The sequence below is a fragment of the Elgaria multicarinata genome, chromosome 10 (assembly GCF_023053635.1).
Source record: "Elgaria multicarinata webbii isolate HBS135686 ecotype San Diego chromosome 10, rElgMul1.1.pri, whole genome shotgun sequence".
NCBI lineage: Eukaryota > Metazoa > Chordata > Lepidosauria > Squamata > Anguidae > Elgaria > Elgaria multicarinata.
In genome coordinates, this window is record NC_086180.1 from 64317586 (window position 1) to 64339295 (window position 21710).

At 40.8% G+C, this 21710-nt stretch overlaps 1 protein-coding gene across 1 annotated transcript; it reads left to right on the forward strand.

Annotated features, from left to right (window-relative positions):
- Nucleotides 1-6231: 6231 nt before the first annotated feature.
- On the forward strand, nt 6232-21444 carry CCDC110 (coiled-coil domain containing 110). Its single transcript, XM_063135109.1, has 5 exons — nt 6232-6429; nt 7832-7897; nt 11014-11124; nt 13824-15888; nt 21065-21444. Exons 1-5 carry the CDS (start codon nt 6232-6234, stop codon nt 21250-21252), a joined length of 2628 nt encoding a protein of 875 aa, XP_062991179.1. The 3' UTR covers nt 21253-21444.
- The last annotated feature ends 266 nt before the right edge of the window (nt 21445-21710 follow it).

A 21710-nucleotide genomic window follows, 5' to 3' on the forward strand; every position in this document is an offset into this window, starting at 1 on the left:
CTCTACAACTCCCAGCATGGCTGGGTAATGCTTGTAGTTTATTTTATTTATTTGTAACATTTGCATACAGCTCCACATCTAAATGGATTCTGCGGTGGTGAACAAGAGATAAAATGATAAAAAGAATGAAGCACATTATTAAACTTCTTCTTTTTCAAAAACAGCATCAATAAAAACCATGTCTGGGCAGACAAGGAAGGCTTCCTGGAAAAGAGCTGTTTTGAGGAGTATGCAAAAACAACACAGTATTAGCACCTGCCTGGGGTACTCCAGGGGTAGGGAGTTCCATAGGCAGGGAGCCGCTACAATGAAGCTCTCCTGGTGGACAAGTTAGGTCATAGGTCTATGTGGAACCACCAGGAGCATGCCCTCTGATGACCTCAATGACCAAGCAGATTAGTAAGGGAGAAGGCACTCTATCATGGTCCCAAGCTGTTTAGGGCTTTGTATGCTAGTACCAAAAACTTAAACCTGGCCCGGTAGTCAATAACAGCTAGTGCAGTTCCCTCAGCAAAGGAGTTGCATGCTGAAAAGGGGCTGTTCCCGATAACAGCTGAGATGCTGCATTCTGCACTAGCTCTAGCTTCCAGAGCAGCCTTAAGGGCTGCATAAATCACATTACAGTAATAATCCAATCTTGAGATTACTAGAGCCTGTACTGCTATGGCCAAGCTATCCCTGTCCAGGAGAGGCCATAGTTGGCGAACCAGCCGAAGCCAGCAAAAGGCATTCCGAGCTGCGTGACTACTTGGGCCTCCAACAACTGTGATGGATCTAGGAGTACCTACAAGCTACAAACCTGATATTCCAGAGAGTGCAACCCTATCCAGAACAAGCAATGAGTCTATCTCTCAGACCTGGGAAATACTCGTCACCTTGCTAGGATTAAGTTTCATTTTATTGGCTCTCATCCAGCCCATTTAGGCACTGTTCCAGGACTTGCACAGCCTCACATAATTCAGATATCACAGCAAGATAGAGCTGTGGGTTGTCAGCATATTGCTGACACTTGGCTCCAAATCCTCTAATGACCACTCCCAGTGGCTTCATATAGATGTCAAACCTCATTGGGAATAAGATGGTACCCTTGCCAAGGGGCCTAGGAATGGTCAACCAATGTTATTCTCTGAAATTACTCCCACAGTTAGGACCAGAACCACAGTGCCTCCAATGCCCATCCCATAGAATCGATTAAGGAGGATATCAGGGTTGATGGTATCAAAAATTGATGAGATTGAGCAAAATTAGCAGGGTTGCACTCCCCCTGTCCCTCTCTTGATAAAGATCATCCATCAAGGTGACCAAGGTTGATTCAGTAACCTAACCAGGTTGAAACCCAGACTAGAATGGGTCTAGATAATCAATATCCCAAGAGTCCTTGCAGTTGTTGTACCATGACTCTCTCTAGTACCTTTCCTAAGAAATGGGTATTTGCAACTGGGTAGTAGTTATCTAAAACCAATGCATCTAGAGTGGGCTTCTTCAGGAGTAGTCACACTACTGCCTCCTTAAGGACAGCAGGAGGCACCCCTTCCTCTAAAGAAGCATTCACCACACCCTGGACCCACCCAGTCATACTCCTTGACTAGCTTTTATTAGCCACAACAGGCAAGGATCTAGAGAGCATATGGTCGGTTGCATTGCTGCAAGTACCTTGTCCACATCAAGGACAAGGTACTTGCAGCAACTGAAACTGATCCCACAAAATTGCGCAGATGGTGGTGTCAAGCACCTCTGCTGGAACTCTGTTAACAAGTGTCAAGTTCCTTGCAGAGACAAATGATTTTATCCTCAAAGTGTGATGCAAAAGGGTCACAGTGGGTTTTTAAGGAGACCAGGGCCCCATTTGCTGGAGAGAATTTAAACAGCCCCTGGATCACCTGAAAGAATTCCACTGGACAGCTACTTGAGGACACAATGGAGCTAGCAAAGTAAGCCTTCTTAGATGCCCATACCACCATGCAATAGGCACAGTTCTATGCTCTAAAGTGCGCTTGGTCATTTTCTCTTCAAATCTTGAGCCATTTGCATTCTAGACGACATCCAGCTTGTTTTACTAACCATGCCTCCTTAGTTTACCAAGAAGCAGAGCAGGCTTCACTGTGCTGAAGAAGGCACTCACCTGCAATCGATGGTCCTCTGCATCGCTCTGTTCCACAGTGAGGCTAGGGCTTCAGCTGGATCACCATCTTTCTCCACTGGCGAATCCCCTAGAGTGTTCAGAAATCCATTGGATTCCATCAGTCTCCTGGGGTGGATCATCCGAATAGGTCCACTACCCCTGCAGGATGGACGTCATGCTATAAGTTCAAATCTCACCAGGAAATGGTCTGACCATGACAATGGGGTTACTTGAACACACACACACACACCATTTTCAGATTACTGATCTCACAACTTGGAGCAAAAACCAAATCAACTACTTTTTTAAAAAATAAATAAACATACGTAGGATTGTGCTCTAAATCTTTTGCTAGGCCAAACAAAAGATCACAAAGAATGTGCAAGCTTCCAAGATCTCTAGATCTTTTCATCTGGCAAGATGTTACAAAATGCAGGTGTGGTGGGACTGGGGAATAAGGGAGAAGGGTAATCTAACTTGATGGCGACATCACAGTGTCTGCAGGTTCAGACCCCCAATATGAAGTGGGGAAGCAGGGGTCTGAGTTTAGGCTCCAGGTACTTGCGGTTGGACCTGAAGCTGCCCCTAAGTTGCTGGGAGAAGAAAAGAGAGAAATGTTGGGCTTCCCCATTTGTTAAAATATAAAAACTACCTGTTTCCATCCTAGGCAAAGCACACAAGTCCTCTTTTGCCAACGCATCAGAGAGAAATTATATTAACAAAGATAGAGAGAAATTTAGATACTGTACTACGTTTACAAAAGACATCAATTGAGCCAAATTGGGTAGCTTTACCAAATAGAGGGGATGATCCCTCAGAGTATCAAGGGGGTTGGATAAATTCCGGGAGGAGAAGGCTATCTATGGCTACTAGTCCTGATGGCTAAGCACAGCCTCCAGTCTCAGAGGCAGTAAGCCTGTATACACTCGTTGCTGGGGTACAAGGATGGGAGGGTGCTGTTGCAGAGTCCTGCTTGTGGCTCCCTAGTTGACAGCCACTTGGCCACTCTGTGAACAGAGAGCTGGACTAGATGGATCCTTGGCCTGATCCAGCATGGGTCTTTTTATGTTCTTAAGTCTCAGCTTCAGGTGAAATTAAATCGTATTTATAAGTGACATGAGAATAATGATATCTGTTTCCTGGAGTCGGTGTACCTTTGAATTTATCTAATATTTTTAAGTGATCTAGTCTTAGCTGTTAGCTAGTTGAAATTAATGTAAAACGTACTTTAAAAAAAATCATTGTACAGTAAAATTAAAAATGTACATTAAAATAAGAAAACACTAGACACCCATGATGACGCTGTGTTTGCACCAGGTGGTCCTACTCATTTTGCCTCACGTGAAGTGGTGAATGGCTTGTAGGGACATCCATAATTTGCTCGGTTACAAGTGTAGCAAGCTCATTTCCCCAGGAATTAATGGCCTGCGCTTTGTTTTGTTTTACCCTCAAGAACTGCTGAGATTATAAGGAGCTTTTAAAAGGCCCTCGTCACGCAACTCATTTCTAACCTTCAGGCCAGGCTGCTCGCATTTAGACTAAGAGTCCTGCAGGAATAGCTCGCAGCCTCCAGGGGGCGCACAATAGAGGTGCACGCGGTAGAGAGAGACTCTTGATAAGACGCCTTCCTGCCGGAGTTGTCCCCCATCGTCTCTATAGAGACTCGTTGCTCGGCAACGCCAGGTAGCTGTGGGCGGGGTGGCGGTTTGGAGATCAGACTGAGCCGCTGTTTAAATGGGACGAGCCGAGTGCGGGCGGACGCAAGACGAAATGAGAGCCAGTGTTGGCTATAGTGAGTCAGATGCCTGGTGGGCTTGAAAAGTAATCGGGCGGGAGACAAAGGAAGATTGCAGGGGGCGTGGTTTAATTAACCCAGGCTGTGTTGCAGGAACCCAAGGGTGCTACCAAAGAGACAAGAGCTCCGGAGAAGAAGAGAAAGCCTCGCCCTCTATGCTGGTCTCTGCCTCTGAGAGCCAGGACATAAGAGCCACGGGTGAGCTAACTTCTCACCCAAACATAAACATCATATACTCTTCTTCTTTACATGGTGTCATTCCTTCCCAGTCGGTATAATGGATGCTGTAGTTGGTGATGATGTCACCTCCTCTGCACATGACAAAAGTGTGATGTCATTGTATCCATCCTCTGTGAGATAGTGGCATGTCTCCCACACGCTTCTTCCATCATAATGTGATGCTACTTTTTTAAAATCAATATCAGTGTGTGTGTATGAAAGAGAGAGACTGAGACTTTGTGCCTGATTCTGCCCTTGCACCTACTTTTTCAAGTAGTTTACGACATAAGAACATAAAATGTGCCATGCTGGATCAGACCAAGGGTCCATCTAGTCCAGCACTCTGTTCACACAGTGGCCAATCAGCCATCAGCCAGGGATGAACAAGCAGGACATGGTGCAACAGCACCCTCCCACCCATGTTCCCCAGCAACTGGTGCACACAGGCTTACTGCCTCGAATACTGGAGATAGCACACAACCATCAGGGCTAGTAGCCATTGATAGCCTTTGCCTCCGGGAATTTATCCATCCCCCTTTTAAAGCCATCCAAATTGGTGGCCATCACTACATCTTGTGGTAGTGAGTTCCATAATTTAACTATGCGCTGTGTGAAGAAGTACTTCCTTTTATTTGTCCTGAATCTCCCACCAATCATCTTCATGGGATGACACTGAGTTCTAGTATTTTGAGAGAGGGAGAAAAATGTCTCGCTATCCATATCCTCCATACCATGCATAATTTTGAACACATTAGCATTAACTTCTGTGGCAAGGTACTCCTTTACTGTCCACGCTGCACAGAACTAAGGCCCAAGGGTGAATGATTCAAATTTGTCAGAGGGCAACTTTGACGTTTTTATTAATGCTTTTCTGTGCTCAGCAGTGCTACAGTACTACATTAACCCTAGAAGAGGTTTTTTTTCCTTACAGACTTTAATGGATGTATTTTTCATGGGAGATGAGCATTCTTTATGGCAGGTGTGTGACTTAGATTTGGGGCTACAGCATGGGGGACCAAGAGCTGTGGTCCAAATGCCACCACCATAGAACTGCCCATAAAATTTGCTCTCAGTGACTAAAAGCAATTTCAGGGGGGAATTTAAGTCTGGTAATCAGTCATGGGAATAAAGTCTACATTGGCAGGAGGAATTCTTTGGCATTGTTTAACACCATTACCTCAAAGCTGCAAGTTGCCCACACTGCCCTAAATGATCCTTTGTTGCTGTAGAACTGCTGAAATACTGATGTGCATACGGTCAGTAGAAAGGTGACAGCTTTGTGCCATATGCTTCTTTCTTCATCCCCCATCAACAGAATACAATGGTAAACCTGCCAACAGTAAGCCAAGTTAGACCTTGGCAAGCTTTCATTGTCAGATTGTTCCAAACCCTTGTCATATGGGGCCTTTCAACAGGTAAATTCCAAACTCTAGCAATTGTGTTTTTCATGGCAGTGGTAGAAAAGAAATGCATAGTAGCTCATTCTATGTTGTACTAAGAATTAAACATGTATCTAGCTAACACAGAGTATGGGGAAGGAACAAGCCTAAATCTGCACTAAGATGCTTTCTGTTTAGGGAATGAACTGCAGACTCATTAGGCTTTTTAAAATGAGTGATTTATAGCACACTTGTGACTGGCCATTCACAGAAGTTTGCGGGTCATTTTGACGACATTGTGAGCCTCCTGGGTGTCTTACGCTTATGCTGTTTAAAAATAAACCTAGGATAACCCGATTCTTCTGAAAGTTGCACTATAAAACATCCACTAGGAGGTGCTGTTCTCATTCAACTACATGAGCAGGGAGGTTTTAAGTTACAAGCCACAGGGTCGCTGCTCTCTTCCCATGTAATTCCGCTTGTGTCAACTGCAGAAGAGAAGCAGGAGGCAGAGTGATAGTAAGGAAACGTGATTTCCCACTGTCTGAAAGCACTCTCTGGAAACTTTGGGAAGTTCCGTCGCCATTCTCTAAAGGGTCCGGTGCTGAAGGAGTCAAAATTTAAATTCAGGACAAATTAAATTTGAGTGTTTCAGTGATCCGTAGTACTAAACATGCCATTTTTCTTTACTTTAACAAAATTTACTCTTTTGTCACATGGCGAGAGTTACACCAGGTGTGTGGTGGGGACCTCATATAGCCCAGGGGCTAAGTATTGCCCACCCCTGGTCTAAATGCTTAGGTTTAAAGCTCCAGACCTGTAGCCACTATAACTGTAGGTCTTGTTGCATTAATTTTTCAGATAAACCTGCTTCAGAAAGAGATGGTCAAGTCCAGTCACAAACAGCATTAAAAGTAAGCTTCTATATTTTGGATAATAGATTATGTGCTTATGAATATACATGAATACTGGCTAGGAGAGAGGAAGGGGTTCAAGTTTGGATTTTAATATTACTGAAGTTCTTTGGGCTTTTATCTTGTTCTCATATTGTGTTTTTTAGTGTTGCAAATGTCTTCACCAGCCTCTTCTGTCACACCATTAACAATAGCCTTTTAAAATAACATGAGATGCTTCACTGGCTGATTTCTGCAGATCAAACTACTGTTACATACTGCAGCTTGATCTGGGCTGTTGGTAGCCCTATATATGGACTGACTTTTAAACATAATTCTTTAATATTCAGAGCAGGATGGGATAAGATATAAATTAATACATAGAATAGACTTCTCCAACCTGGTGCCCTCCAATGTCTGAGTTTTCAACTTCTACCATCCCCAGCCAGTATGGCCATTGGTCAGGAATGCTGGAAGTTGTAGTCCAAAACATCCAGAGGACACCAGGTTAGGGAAACCTGCCATAACACAGTGCTCTAGTGTAATCAGCTGTAAAGCAAGGTAGCTAAGGTAGCTAAATATTCCATATGCTTCTCCACTCAGGTACCATTGAAATGAATGGAGAAGTAGGTAGGCTTGGGGTTGCTGGCACAGCATGATCTCATGCTAGAGACATATAAGAGAAGATCGTTCTTTTTGCAGAAAGAATTGACAGAATGACCACTACCTGCTAAAGGCAAAAAGAAAAGTTGAGAACTTGCCAAACTATTCAATATGTTTCTTTAGGATAAAAAGAGAACAAAGGTCTATCTCATTACCCTGTTTTGGAAGAGCATTTGGATCATGTGATTCAAATGCCATGCACATAGTTCAGATTCCAATATGCACAGTACAGTCTTTTGGCAGCAAAAGCCATACACATGCACAGTACAGTCAAACTCACCTGGATAAATTATTTGCAAAGTTGTACATGGGTTTAAAAAGATTTGGCACCACTGCCTTAGTGAAGTTTGTGAAAGTGGCCAATGTACTTTATACACTTTTTTTTTTCTGATGGGTAGAGAGTTCCCTGATCAGTCTCTTTCAGTGTTTCCCCACCCACCCCATATCTTAAGCTGCAATCCTACACATACATGCCTTAAATCCCATTGAATTTAACAGGACTTACTTCTGAGTAGACCTGCATAGGATTGTATTCTAAACTGCTAAGTTTGGTAAGAAACATGCCAGGTGTATCAGCTCCTTGGCAACACACTTTTCTTAGCAAATTATTATTATTATTATTATTATTATTATTATTATTATTATTATTATGGGATAATAAAACAACAATTGGACATCACAATCTAGTATAAGAACAAGAGTACAGGCTACTTCAGCCTATATTGTATACGTTTTCTGTTAACTATTGTTTATAAACTAGATCCTACAACAGCAGCTGGATTCATTTCAAGCCCTTCGACAACAAACTTTGCAGAATGTTAGCATGGTAAGACCAAGCCTTATTCATGAAAGGAGGGAAATGTGGTCATGTGGTGTCTTGAAGTTTGGGAATGAAAACCGATGGTGTAAGATTTTTCTCTGTTTTCTCCCTCCGGTGTCCTTTCAACTCTTTCTCCTAGGTTTATCTTCCTCCTCCTCTATCAACAACTGACTTTTCTTCATTCCCTTTCCCAACAGTCTGTGCCTGTCCTTTCATTGACCCAGCACTCTAAGAGTGCACAGGAGTACGCATTATTACAACTGCATACATGCACTGTGTCATATGATAAATTACATAAACTGTGTGAGGCATATGTATTAACCTCCCCTTTGCTTCTTCCTTCTCCCTTCCTGAGCTGCCCTTTGATCGACCTTTGATCTTTTTCGACGTTTCAAAATTTTCTGCATGTCTACACTGCTCAAGCTTCAGTTTGAAACAAAAATGAGCAAAATCGCTCTGGTAGATCTCTAGTAATAAACTTTACACTACCATATTCTTATATAAGATTTTTGCCGCCAGCACTTTCTTTCATTGTAAATTAAATATTGCTTTTCTATGTGGTTGTGTATCTCTCTCTCTTTCTCTCTCTCTCTCTGATTGTGGACCACATGATCACATTGGGGCATATCTATAAGATCATGTGAACATGAAGGGTGGGGAAAGCCACAGAGCTTCACACTTTGTGGTAAGTTTTCTCTGTAACCAGTGGCCATACAAGCTCACCTAAGAAGCAGGGAAAGTCATATACACACATAAAGCACTGTTTATTTATTTATTTAGAGTATTTTTATCCCGCACCTCAGCCAAAAGGCTCTCGGAGCGGCTTACAATGTATCAATAAAGAAGACAGTCCCTACCCTCAGGCTTACATTCTAAAAATAAAATAAAAGACATGACACACAAGGAAAAGTGTATGGGGAGGGAAGAGGGAGAAAATAAAAAGAAATTAAGGAGCAGGCCACACTGAAAGGGGATGGAGTCAAGACCAGTTCCCACCTGCTCCTAATCCTTCCAAATGGCCTGCTGGCAAATCTATTCTTTATCTATTTGAAGTATTTTATGCCTCTCAGCCAAAAAGGCTTCTGGGGCGTCTTACATATAATCAATTAAACAAGACAGTCCTGCCTACAGGCTCACAAATCTAAAAAGACAAGACAGTCAGGGATAAAGCAGTAGGGAAGGAAGAGGGAAAAACAATTACTTCAGCAGGGCTGGTGGAATGGCCCTGCTCTCCCTCAGCACAGCCTGCTGGAAATCTAGCTCCTTCCACTTCTCTGTTCCCCTGCTTTTCACATTGTAAATTCTTTCACTAATGGAGGATAAAATTAAAAGCAGTTCAGTATTCCAAATGGAAGTCAGTTGTAATTAACTCTTGGCATAGGGCCTTTGACAGAAAATTTGCACCTCAAAGAAGAAAAGGCCAACCCTTTAATACACAACCTGTAAAGGCTGCAATTTTCCCTTGCTGCCTTCACCTTTTGACCTTTTTTGATACATAAGGAGAGCCATGGTGGAAGAGACCACAGGTTTATCTAGTCCAGCATTCTGTTTCTAAAGTGGCCAACCAGATGCTCATGGGAAGCCTACAAACAGGCCATGAGCACATTAGATCATGGCTTTCTATAGATCTGCAGTGGGCAATGCAAGGCCTGCATGTGTTCCTGCCAACCCCACCCCCCGGTTATACTGCCAAAATGCATGGTGGTGGTAAAAACATTGGAAGTTTGCTGCTGAGTTTCAATAGCAAACTGCTACCGAAAGCTAAAACCACCATATTTTGCTTGTTTTCAAGCCAAATTTGGCCATTTTAGACATCTGTAGCATGCTGCTTTTGAATTTAATGGCATGGCAGAAGTGCAGCCCATCTGAAGGGGGGGCAAATATGGCCCCCAGACTGCCTGAAGTCACCCACCCCTGCTCTAGGTAGTCTTGCGTTTACAAAATTCCTTGTATTGAGCATCTGTCATTTGGGTTCCCATCTCCAAATAGTAGGCCGCCACAGCAGCTTGCAACTTATTATCTTGGACCAGAAGGCAGGGGAGAAATTGATCAATTGTGACTTGCCCTTTGTAGTAGAAAAAGTGAAACAGAAGCCCTAGAAAGCCATACCCTCCCACTTCCCCACCCCCCACTCCCAAAAGGTTCTGGGTTGTAAACTGTTATTTAAAAAAACAATTGAATACCTGGAATTAACCATGGGAAATGAACATTTTAAACAATAATGCAGCTAGAGCTGGACCTTGGCACCAAAATCCACGACCCTGCAGCCCAGGGGCTCCCCACATGACTACCCAGAGACCAGCAGGTAATCGGTGCCACAGAAGCAAACTCCTGCAGTCATGATGGTGTTATGCTTTAAGTGAGTTTAAAATGCAAAACTGCATTATGTTCAGAATATTTATTCAGGACTGGCTAACAGTTTTGTTGTTACTATTCTAGAGTGTCAGGAATATAGAAGCAGTTGTAAAGCACGGAATGGTGGTTGGGGGACAAAGAAAAATGTTAGTAGGGTACACCTGAAATAATACATGTGGCTGTCTAAAGCCCCCCCCCCCCCCCAAGTTCATTAATTTCAGGGTCTAAAATTACCTAGCTGAACCACTGATTTTAAATACTATGGAAGACACCACAAATATTAGATCAATGGAACTTGAATTCAACAGGAAACTCAATAAAAACGTCTGTGGTGATTCCTATTTCCAACAATTTCTATTCCTATCATCAATGGTTAAATACCTGGTTACAGATAAGGTTTGGGGCATTCCCTTGCAGAGGCAAAAAGAGACTAGCAATACTAAAACAACAGCAACAAAAAATCTCCAAATTGTATTGTTAAGGTTTCTTCACACGTTTGAAACAGTAAATATTGTTAGTGTATTCAGAAAGATCATAACTACCTGTCCCACAATAGATCTGATAATAATATTTAAATTCTACAAAGTTTGCAGTCCAATACATGCTTACCAGGGAGTACGTCCAAGTAGACACTAGGATTGCGTACTTGTGCTTTTAAGAAATTACAGGTTCCTACCAGAATGGTTATAACCAATATAGAAAACCCCCCAAAGGAATACAAAACAGTGAACGGAGGAAGCTAACCATCTCATTCCATGTTTCTTCAGGTTCAGTCTGAAATTAACGAGATACTTAATAAAAATATATCTGATATGAAAAGTTCAGAATTTAATCCAGACAATTCAGTTTTGACCAGCACAGCTATCAACATTGCTATGGTATGTTGTTTTTGTTGTTGTTGTTTTTCTTACTGACAAATTTGTTATGAGAGCAGGAGCAGTTTTTCTACTTAACTGGTGCTTTCTGAGACATAACGGGATCCTTGAGTTGGAAGGAACCAAAAGACTATCTTTCCAGTCCATCATTTCTGACTCAGAGATCAGTCCATGAAATATGTACCACCATGTTCCATAAAGTAGAGAGCAAATGTACTGTAGAAAGGTGCTTACAAAGCAAATTACTCAAGACTTGCTGAGTTGTCAAATGCCAGTTGGGATATATTATAGGTGATGCACTCAAGGCAAATTCTAGACATAAATATCCCCTCCACCACCACCAAACTGCTTCCTTAGAGTAATATTTCGCTGTCTGGGATCAAACCAAGGGTACATGTATTCCAGCATGTACTCCATGTACATGTATGAATACATGCATGTATTCCAACTAGTGTACATATGCATACTGCTTCTGATACTGGAGGTAGCATATAGCCAGCAGGACTAGTAGCCACTGATAGCCTTATCCTCCATTAAATTGTCCAAACCCCTTTTGAAGGCATCCAAGGTGAGGCCCATCACTACATCTTATGGAAGTGACTTGCATAGTTTAACTATGTGCTGTGTGAAGATGTGCTTCCTTTTATCAGTCCTGAATCTCCCACCAGTCAGCTTCATGGGATGACGCCGGGTTTCAGTATTTTGGGAGGGGGAGAAAAATGTCTCCCTATCCACTTTCTCCACATCATGCACAATTTTGTACAGCTTTATCAAGTCTCCCCTTACTCACCCTTTTTCTAAGTTAAACAATCCTAGCTGTTGAAGTCTTTCCTCATAGGGAAGTTGCTCCAGTCCCTTGATAATTTTAATTGCCCTTTTCTGCACCTTTTTCATCGCTACAATATCCTTTTTTAGGTGTCAGTAAAAAGTGTCAGTAAACTGGGCGGTTTACTGTTGTAAACCGCCCAGAGAGCTTCGGCTGTGGGGCAGTATATAAATGTAATAAATAAATAAATAAATAAATATAAGTGTACAAGTGTTCCAGGTGTGGTTGCCCCATAGATTTGTAAAAGGGGAATATAATCTTGGCAGTTTTATTTTCAATTCCTTTCCAAATTATGCCTAACATGGAATTCCCCTTTTTCATAGCAGCCGCACACTGGTTTGACATTTTCATCAAGCTGTCGACCACAGCCACAACACCTCTTTCTTGGTCAGTCACTGCTAGCTCAGATCCCATCAGTTTATACTTGAAGTTAGGTTTTTTTGTCACAATGTACATCACTTTATACTTTCTTACAATGAACTCCATTTGCTATTTTGATGCCCATTCTCCCAGTTTGGAGAGATCCTCCTGGAGCTCCATGCAATCCCTTTTTGATTTAATTACCCTAAATGATTTGGTGTCATCAGCAAATGTAGCCACTTCACTGCTCCCTCCTAATTCCAGATCGGTTATGAATAGGTTATCTTAAATAATAATAATCCAGGGCCTGAGTATGGGGTACCATACCATGTGTAAAAACCATCAGCTGTCAGATTCTGAACTACTGAGTAAAAGGTGAGCAGTGCATGATGTACAGATAGCGACCGTGCTGTTAAAATATACAACCACTAAATGGATCTGTCTTCCTGCACGCACCTTTGGCTGCCTATTGTTGGTAAAGGATTTCTTTTTCATTCTTTTCTTTCAAGCTAGTTAATTTCCACTTTGAAAAATCACTGTATAAATAGCAAGTATTATTGCTCTGGGCCCTGAGGATGCTGTAAACATACATGCTGCTATTACACTGTTAAATCTAAGCAGGTATCAGTCTGGCTGGTGCCTGGATAGGAGATTGCTTGGGAAGCCCAGGTAAGCTGCTCTCTCAAAGGAAGGGCTGAATATGTATAATTGTTTTTAAAATGTATTATTAATGTTAAAACGTATTATTAATGTTAAAACGTACAAATGAGACAGAATGGATAACAACCACTTTCTCCCAAGAAAAGTCAAATGCAAAAACACAAAGTTACAACATAAAAATAGCAATAATGAGGAGGCAGAAGGGTGTGGTAGCGGCCCGCTATTGTGACAAAAAAGTATATTCCAGACTTTGTTGGTGGTGCAGTTCTCTTCTGCCACATGTGTTCCATCATAATTCCTATAGATTAGGAAAAATAATCATATTCCGTTGGGTTTTTAAAAAGCGACCACACCACACCTTTTAATGGAAAACTAGAAATGTGTGTACAGTCTCAGAAAGCTTAGCAGCTTTGATCAACAAAATAGAAAGTGAGACAAAATAAGTCATAACCCAGTTCCCTGAATTGCTCTTCCCTTCTGCTAATAATAATAATTTATTAAGTGCCTCAGAAGCTAGGCAATGGTTATATTAAGCAAACCCTATCCACTGCCTAACCATCCTAAACCCACAACAAGATAAGGGGGGGGAAAGTGGGAGGCAGACATTAGAGGTAAAATGCTGGGGGAAAGCAGCATTTGCAAAGAAGTTCACCTGTCAGAAATAGTGATTCCCCTGCTCCCCAACCACCACCTTTTGTATTCATTGCTAAGTGGGGTGGGTGGGTGGAGACTGGAATCAATATCAACGTTTTACAGTAGGGAGCCACCCTATGCAATTTAGCAGGAGTGCTGAACTATGTCTCCTCTATTGTTAAGTACTGAAGGCCTTCTGATGAGACTGTTATCTCTCTCCTAGCCAAGGGGGTATCAAGAAGCATCACATTTTAAGAAGCCCCTTCATCTTGATAACAGTTCTGCTACCAGCCACTGTCCGGAAACCAATTTCAACACTGTATTTGGAAAGACTATCCAAGCCGAAAATATTCCACATCAGATTTTGTTAAAATATAAAACTATCGAAAAGTCAGAAAATCATGCCCCAACATCCAGAAATAAAGCTGTGCTGTCTTTAAATAGTGACCGTGCATTGAAAAATTCTGCCAACAATATTTGTTCCCCATCTTTTGTCGGTTTGGAAATAGAAGAGATGACTCCTCTAAGGGAGATCAAATCTTACATTGAACCAAAAACGTCCATGGCATTCTGTAAGTATGATGATGAGGATGCTGAGTGTTTGACAGAGTGTATAAGCTCTTCTTTCAAGGATATAAAAGAGGAGAGTAAAAAGACTCCTAGGCATGAACTGTCATATACCTTTGAACTTCAAAACTCTTCTAACATTGCGTGTGGCAAAGACAATGATTCTGGCTATCTGTCAGAACAGGATCTAACAGAAAAAGCAATGGATACATCAAATGAGGATTTTAAATGCAGGAAAATTTCAGAACTGGAGGATTCAGAGTGTCATAGTCCCATGGTTCCTTCTAAAGAAAATAGCCAAAGTGCAGCACAAATAGCAGTTGAGAACAAGTACTGGAATAAAGAACTTTTCATGAAAGGCTGTACTCTTGACAAGCTGCAGTTAAATTTTTTGACCAATGAGGTAAAAGATCAATTGCTATTTACAAATCATATGGAAGAAAGTCATATAGACCGACAAGAGTTGAGACAACCTGAAGTTCTGGAATTCTGTGATATCAATGCTGGATCTGATGACTATGCTAAAAAGGTTAGATTGTTACAGTTGTCTATAAAAGAATCAGAACATGTTCAGAAAAAAGTGATGAACCTTGAACATGAAAATGTAGATCTCCGGAACCAAATGAAACCTCTTACTGATATTATACAGTCTCTAACAGAGCAAAACTCAAAATATCAGAAGCAAATTAAGGATTTACACGATGAGAAGAATAACATCCAAGGGAGGCTAGTGAAATCGGAGGGAGATTGCAAGGAATGCCTTAAAGAAGTGAAAAGAATACTGAAGAAATGCAAGGAACTTCAACAGCAAAAGGCAACCCTGGAAGAAAAGCAGGATCAGCTTTATGCTCAAAATCAACGCCTTATGCACGAGATAAATGATTTTCAGACAAAAGACCAGAAAGCACGGGAAAGTTTGGCTTCTTTCACAAAAGGAAAAGTTGATCTTATTGTGGCTTTAGAATCTTTGAAAAAACAACTTGTGATGTTTCAAGAAGAAAATAAGACGTTGGGGGAGAAAATATGTCAGCTTACAGACCAAAAGAGTTTCCTGGAAAAGGAAATTGGAGAAAAACAGGAAGAAATAAAACAACTGAAAGAAAATGAGAAAACAGCCATATCTGATCTACAGGGTCTTCTTAATGTGATACATTCACTTAAGGATGACAAATTGAATCTTGATAAAACATTGCAGGAAGCAATTAGTGCTGAAGAAGTCCTACAGAAAGAGCTTGTGGAGGCGCAGTCAGGTAGAGCTAATGCTGAGGAAAAGCTTCTGAATGAATGTAAAAATGCAAAAATAGAAATTGGGGTTGTGAAATCTAACTTGTCCAACATGGAAAAAGAGTGTGAGAGGCTGAGAAAGGTGGTAACAGACATGACAGATGACAACTGGATTCTCAAAAAGGAGCTGCATGAATATAAACAGGAGGCTTCTGATCACAAAAATAAAATAAGACAACTTAGCGAGGAACTCTTACTGATGGAAAATGAAATGCGTTCTACAGAGAATGAAAGAGATGTATTGCAGTTTGAAGCCCGCCGTCTTCAAAGGAATAATGCGAGCCTCAGGGACCAAGTTACTGCTTTGGTCAGTGAACAGTATAAGCAAAGGTACTATTCTGGAAGCCAAGAGCAAAATGATCAACCTGCAGATCCCCCTAAAATCTGTGAAGAAATATCTAGTTACCACCATATTTCTTTAATACATGATCCACCAGGTAGGTTTGCTTTCTGATATACAGAAGAGTCAACTTTAATATTATTCTGGAAAAAGCAAATGATGAAATTATTGGGTTTAATGTTAGACAAAGGATGACATGCTTACTTTGACTCTTACCCTGTTCAGATGACACACTAAGCCATGGTGGTTAAGCACTTTGAGCCAAACATTATGGCTTAGCATGTCATGTGAACCATTAGTGTGTCATGTGAACCATTCCTAACCATGGTGGCTATATAACCACAGTCTAAACACGTTCACTAACCATTTGCTGTAAAAAGTGTGTTGTCTGAACAGGCCCATTATAATAAGATCAGCGGCAATGCCTAAAAGTTTAAAGCACAATCAAATAGGCAGGAAGGGATCGGCTCAAAATTCAACGAGTCCTTTTCCCTCCCTCCCAGACTGGATCTCAGATACATATACAATTGAGTGCACTAGCCATTATTTCTAATAGGAAGCCCACCCAGAGACACCTCCCATATACTTAATTAGCTGCTCCTCTCCATCATGGCCATTTCCTACAAGTACTCCTGGCCAGAGCGTGAAGCTCAGCCAGATAGGAAAGAGGGAAGGAAGGTTCTATGTCCTCAGCTGGACTTGCCTGGGAATGGTTTGTGCCCTCTATCTTTAGATATTTTCAGGCATGCCCAATACTACAAAACAGAAAGCTGTAGTTAATCTTTGAAACATATTAAAAATGGTCTGTGTGTCATATTTGTTTCTCAGAGGCATTACACAGGTTGTAATTTTTGTAAGATGTTTCCTTACTTCTGATCCCACTGAATTATAAATAATTCTGGCAAGAAAATATTTATTAAGGTAGCCTTCCTACTGAAATGCATGCGGAATGTGTGGCTGACAAGTGATTTTTACACATAAAAAGGCATAAGTGAATATAAGGGGGGGGGGGAATAATTTCTAGAAGCCATTATCAGTATTGATAAAAAAGCTGACTGGTAGAATTCTTAGTTTTGCTTATTTTAAAAAAATGGTTTAAACTAAACTACCATCCATGAAGTATCAGCGTGAGCTTCAGTAACTTATTGGATTGGTTCCTGAGGAAAGATGATTGTGTAGGTTTGTAAAGACTACATGCTATCTCCTGCAATGAATTCCACCTTTGCTTTTGGTTTTTAAAGAAAATTGTCTTTTTTTCTAGGCAATTCCAGGCAAACTCCAACAATCAATCCTTCAAAGAAACTGTAATAAAAAAATTCTTCTTTGAAAACAGTTTTTAAACTCTCATATCTAATTACTGGTTTTCAGTAAACATTTTGGGTGATGTTTTGCAGGTAATCATTGACAATGAAATACCACATTTTTTCTTTTCCTTTTTCACATAACATTTTGCCTGATACAATATAGTGTATATACTGTACCTATTTTGGTGATTAAACAAGCAGTGATATAGCCTGATGAACTAGCAGAGGCTATAAAACATTTGTGGCAAGTCATAATAGCATGAAGCAAAATCATCACATTGAGACTCCTCTATACAATTAAAAATGCATCAGTCCAATACGTAGTTACTTTGCTTTAATCAAAGAAATTTGCATTGTTTCTTAACAGCAGGCCAGATGAAAAGAGATTTCCTTTTGACATTAAATTCTATGTTCCATCCAGTTAATTGTTTCTAACTTTCATAGCAGCTAGGCACAATATGCTCACTACAGTTTAAAATACTTTACAGTGCAATCCTATGGATGTCCACCCAAAACTAAGTCCCATTGAGCTCCATGGAATTTACACCAGGTAAATGTGCATAGGATTGCAATCGTATAGCCTGATCTTAAAATTTACTGCACTAGCACATCTTTTTTGTTTATGATAGGATGGATCTACTGCAGTATTAGTGTATATAGTCCTTATTTTTCCTTACTTTTGGTAAATTTAAATAAAAAGTGGTAACCCCCCCCTCTCTCTCTCACACACACACATATATATTCCATATGAACACTGTAGGGATGTTGCTCTGGTATTGGGTTGCTGATCTTTAGAATTAAGAGTATCAGATAACAAACCAAGCACAATACAGAAATTCCTTTGATCTATGAACCATGCCATTTTCAGTCAGTCAAGTTCCTTTGGCAACCTTAACTAGATTGCGTGCACTTGCTCATCTTTGGCCTGTTCGTTCTCCTTCTTTGTTCTTTCTTGGCCAAGCTTCACTTTTGGCCAGTGGTATGCATATGTATACACTAAGCGGTGCTCAAGATTAACCAAGTCCAAATTAAAGCTTCTACAGAGCTTTCCTAACAGTTATTTCAGCTAAACTATACACTGAACATTTGATATACTAAATATTGCCAAAGAATAGTGCAATCAAGTGTATGTGCTTATTGCAGGTGACATGAGAATAGGTTATTGTGTTGTCCGAACCTGGCATGGGTGGGTTGTAGTTACAGTTAACAAATGACTCAGCACCCATGGGTTGCGGGAGGTTTGTTATCCATGCCAACAACTCACCCTCACCGGCTGCAGATGACGCAACAACCTACAAGCAGGGGTTGGGTCCCTTTTCTGCTTAACCTCTATGCCTCTTGTCCATTTGTCACACTGATTGTTGACTACAGTGTTTGACACGTTGGGTTAAGAGTAAGAATGCAAATTAAACACGTTGTGTGTATAGGATACAGTTTACTTTGCCTATAGCCCTTCTAACTAGCCACATTTCATATTTGGAAGAGCCTAACTTCTTAATTTCTAGTATCCCAAGTAGACTGTGCTGCTGGCCCAGCCCCTAGACATCTGTGTGTTGGCACAGATGCATACACTTGGAAAACCCACACAGAAGCAGCTCAAGCAGCTGCTCATGAATAGGTTTCCACATGATCAGAACTCCTGCAGGATTGGAGAGTCCAGTGACATGGAAGCTTATGCATGAGCATCTGCTCAGGTGTAGGATTTCCAGGATACATTCTGTTGCATGAGCAGAAGTCTGCTCGCACAACATTGGATATCACTAAATAAAAATCTTAAGAAAAATACAATGCACAAAAGACATTTGACTATGTCATAATGGGACTTTAATAAGAAGAGCAACATCCAGTCAAAAATGCAATCTAACATGCTAATCCATTTACACCTCTTCCAACATGATGCAGCATTTTCAGTTTTACTCAATGGTGTATATAAACAATCTGTATTCTGAGAATTACATTACAGGTAAGCAATCATTTCCTCTATTTATTTTTAGATCTCAAATGAGGAAAAACATAGATCCTGTTCAGACAACACCCTAAGCCATGGTTAGGCTGCTAACCCTTTTGCAGCAAATGGTTAGTGAGCGTGTCTAAACTGTGGTTATGTAGCCACCATGCTTGGGAATGGTTCGTACAACACACTAAGCCATAATATTTATCTCAAAATGCTTAACCACCGTGGCTTAGCGTGTCGCCTCAACAGGGTCAGCATATTGACAAAGTACTGAGTGTAGAAATGTTTTAGGAAAAATGGTTTACAATACTAAATCTATTCATTGAGCTTTTGTGGGGGGGATTGAATTGACATTCTGGTCATTTCTCAACACATCTAAAAGAAATTTTGAAAATATGCTTTCCCACAATCTTACTTGCTCTTTTTTGTGTTGTATAAAATATAGGAGTGGTCTTTACCTTCTAAACCCCATTGCATGAGCACAGGTGGACACCTTGCACTGGTATTCTGTCCTCACACATGTGCTACATCCCCCACCCCTTGCCATGGCATAAAAGTGTGGCATGAGAGTTACTGTATCCCCTCTATCATTCTTGCAGAGCAATCTGAGTTGTTCAGGCTCAGAGATACAGAGGGAAGAATTACTGTCTCTGTAGGGCTGTAGCTAAAACAGACCAAGTCACTGCTACAGATTAATAGAATCAGGTTGCTTGGTTAATCTGTATTGATGAGTAAGATTTCCACATGGATATCCAAGTTCCTGGAGCACAAGAAAAAAACTTCCAGTTGTTGTTGCAAGCAGCACAATAATGGACTGAAGTCAGGAAGATTGTTCCACATTGACACGTGAAACAGACTGCAATTCCATACAATTTCCTTGAAGTAAGCCCCACTGAATGCAATAGAGCTTACTTTTGAGTAGTAGATTAATTGTATTGCACTTTAAGAACATTGTACAGAATTACTTGTGTATGAAAATCTATTACTGGCTTTTAGCGGGAAGGTGATAGCAAAAGCCTGGGCAGTCTCAATCCTATGAAAAGGGTAAGAGGTTTTACATCATCAGTTCTCTCCCTAAAACCTCCATATAAATTAAGGTCAAAGCTTGGAAGATCTCTTAGAGGTAGGGATGTTGTTTGTTGGGCACCACAAATCAGCTGCCACTTTCCATCTGCAGGTTAGTGCTGTATAACAAGACCCTACACAAGCATACCATCAGCAGGGAATACAATTACTGTGTTTGGCAGGATCATTTAATTGCTGCGAGGACAATGTTTGATTACTTGGTGCACTTGCAAAATAAGAACCTGAAATAAATTGAAGAGTCAGCTATTTTCAGTGGTCTGGTTCACACATGATGCTTATCCACAGTTTATTTAACCCATTGCTTGTTACCCTACTCAGGGTTTGTCTGGCAGACAGTAGAACAAACAATTTTTTTTTCCCCTCAAGCTCTGGGTTGTTTGTTTCCTTCCTCCACCTGCCCCCTCCCTATATTCCAAAGGCCCTTGCAGTGCTGTAATACTGGCATATAGAGTGGCTTGTTTATTTGTTTTACTATTCTTGCTCTTCTGTAGCATGGCAAAACAATCCATGAGTAGGTTCTAGGTTCATACATAATGACAACCCATGGTTTAAACAACCCAAAGTTCCCAACCTAACAATAAACCATGGGTTCTCTTTCTGGGTTGTTCGTGGTTAAACATAATTTATTATCATAGCCATGTTTAAACATCAGGATAATTCAACAACCCATAGCATGAGTTAGTCTTGTGTGTGAACCAAGTTAGTGACTTCATTCAGGATTGCATCCTATTGTGCGGGGTCCATTGCCTACTACATTATCTGTTCCTAAACATCTGTAGTTTAAAGAAGAGATCTGTAGCTCATTCACCAAAGCAGGGACAGCTTGTTCTATATCCAAACAGCTGTGGAAATTCTATTGCATTTAGACTAGCTAGTTCATTAGAACTGAAACTATGTTAACTACTTTCCTAACATTTCCAATTTGTTAGAGTGTGGAAAGATTGCTGAAATCCGAAGGAAACTGGAAGAAGAGGAACTCTGTACAGGCAAGAGGTGCAACAACATCAAGAAGTTCTACAGTGCTTTTTCAGTCAGCTGCACCACCTCCGTCATAAGAGAGTCGGGTTTTCCAACTGCTGTACAGAAGAAATACAGCACTCTTTGCTCCGCCACTTAGTGCTTTGAGGGTTCAGCACACCGACGTTGCGGACTAAATATATTTCTGATCATGCTGCTCAAGAAACACAGCAAAGAGCAGAGTGACCAGAAATTCAAGAACGATGAAACTAGGAAAGAAATTAACCTGAGGTTGCGGATGAGAACGAGATCCAAACTGCTACATGCTCACATGCCTTCTCTTTATTTATGGTTGCCTTTATAGTATACCTCCTTTCAGTTGGAGCTTTTCTTAAAGAACTGAACATCTGACATAGTTTTGAGTGTTATTTTGTGTACTATTAAATTCTGAAAAATGTAGCCATCTGGGATTTATAGTCATACCTATTCACTGAATTAAAGGGAGGCATATTGGAAACAAGTACCATGATTTTTAAAGGAAATGTAAAACAAATGAGTATTGTATTAAAATGCAAACCACTTTTAAAAACTTGAACGAATGGGCTTTTTTGTTGTTGC

What these genes read in the sequence shown, in the direction of transcription:
- CCDC110 (XM_063135109.1), top strand. Translation starts at nt 6,232, where the DNA reads ATGGCGAGAGTTACACCAGGTGTGTGGTGGGGACCTCATATAGCCCAG. An exon ending in AGTCACAAACAGCATTAAAA is followed by an intron (nt 6,430 to 7,831) that starts GTAAGCTTCTAT and finishes TTTATAAACTAG; the next exon opens with ATCCTACAACAGCAGCTGGA. An exon ending in CTTTGCAGAATGTTAGCATG is followed by an intron (nt 7,898 to 11,013) that starts GTAAGACCAAGC and finishes ATGTTTCTTCAG; the next exon opens with GTTCAGTCTGAAATTAACGA.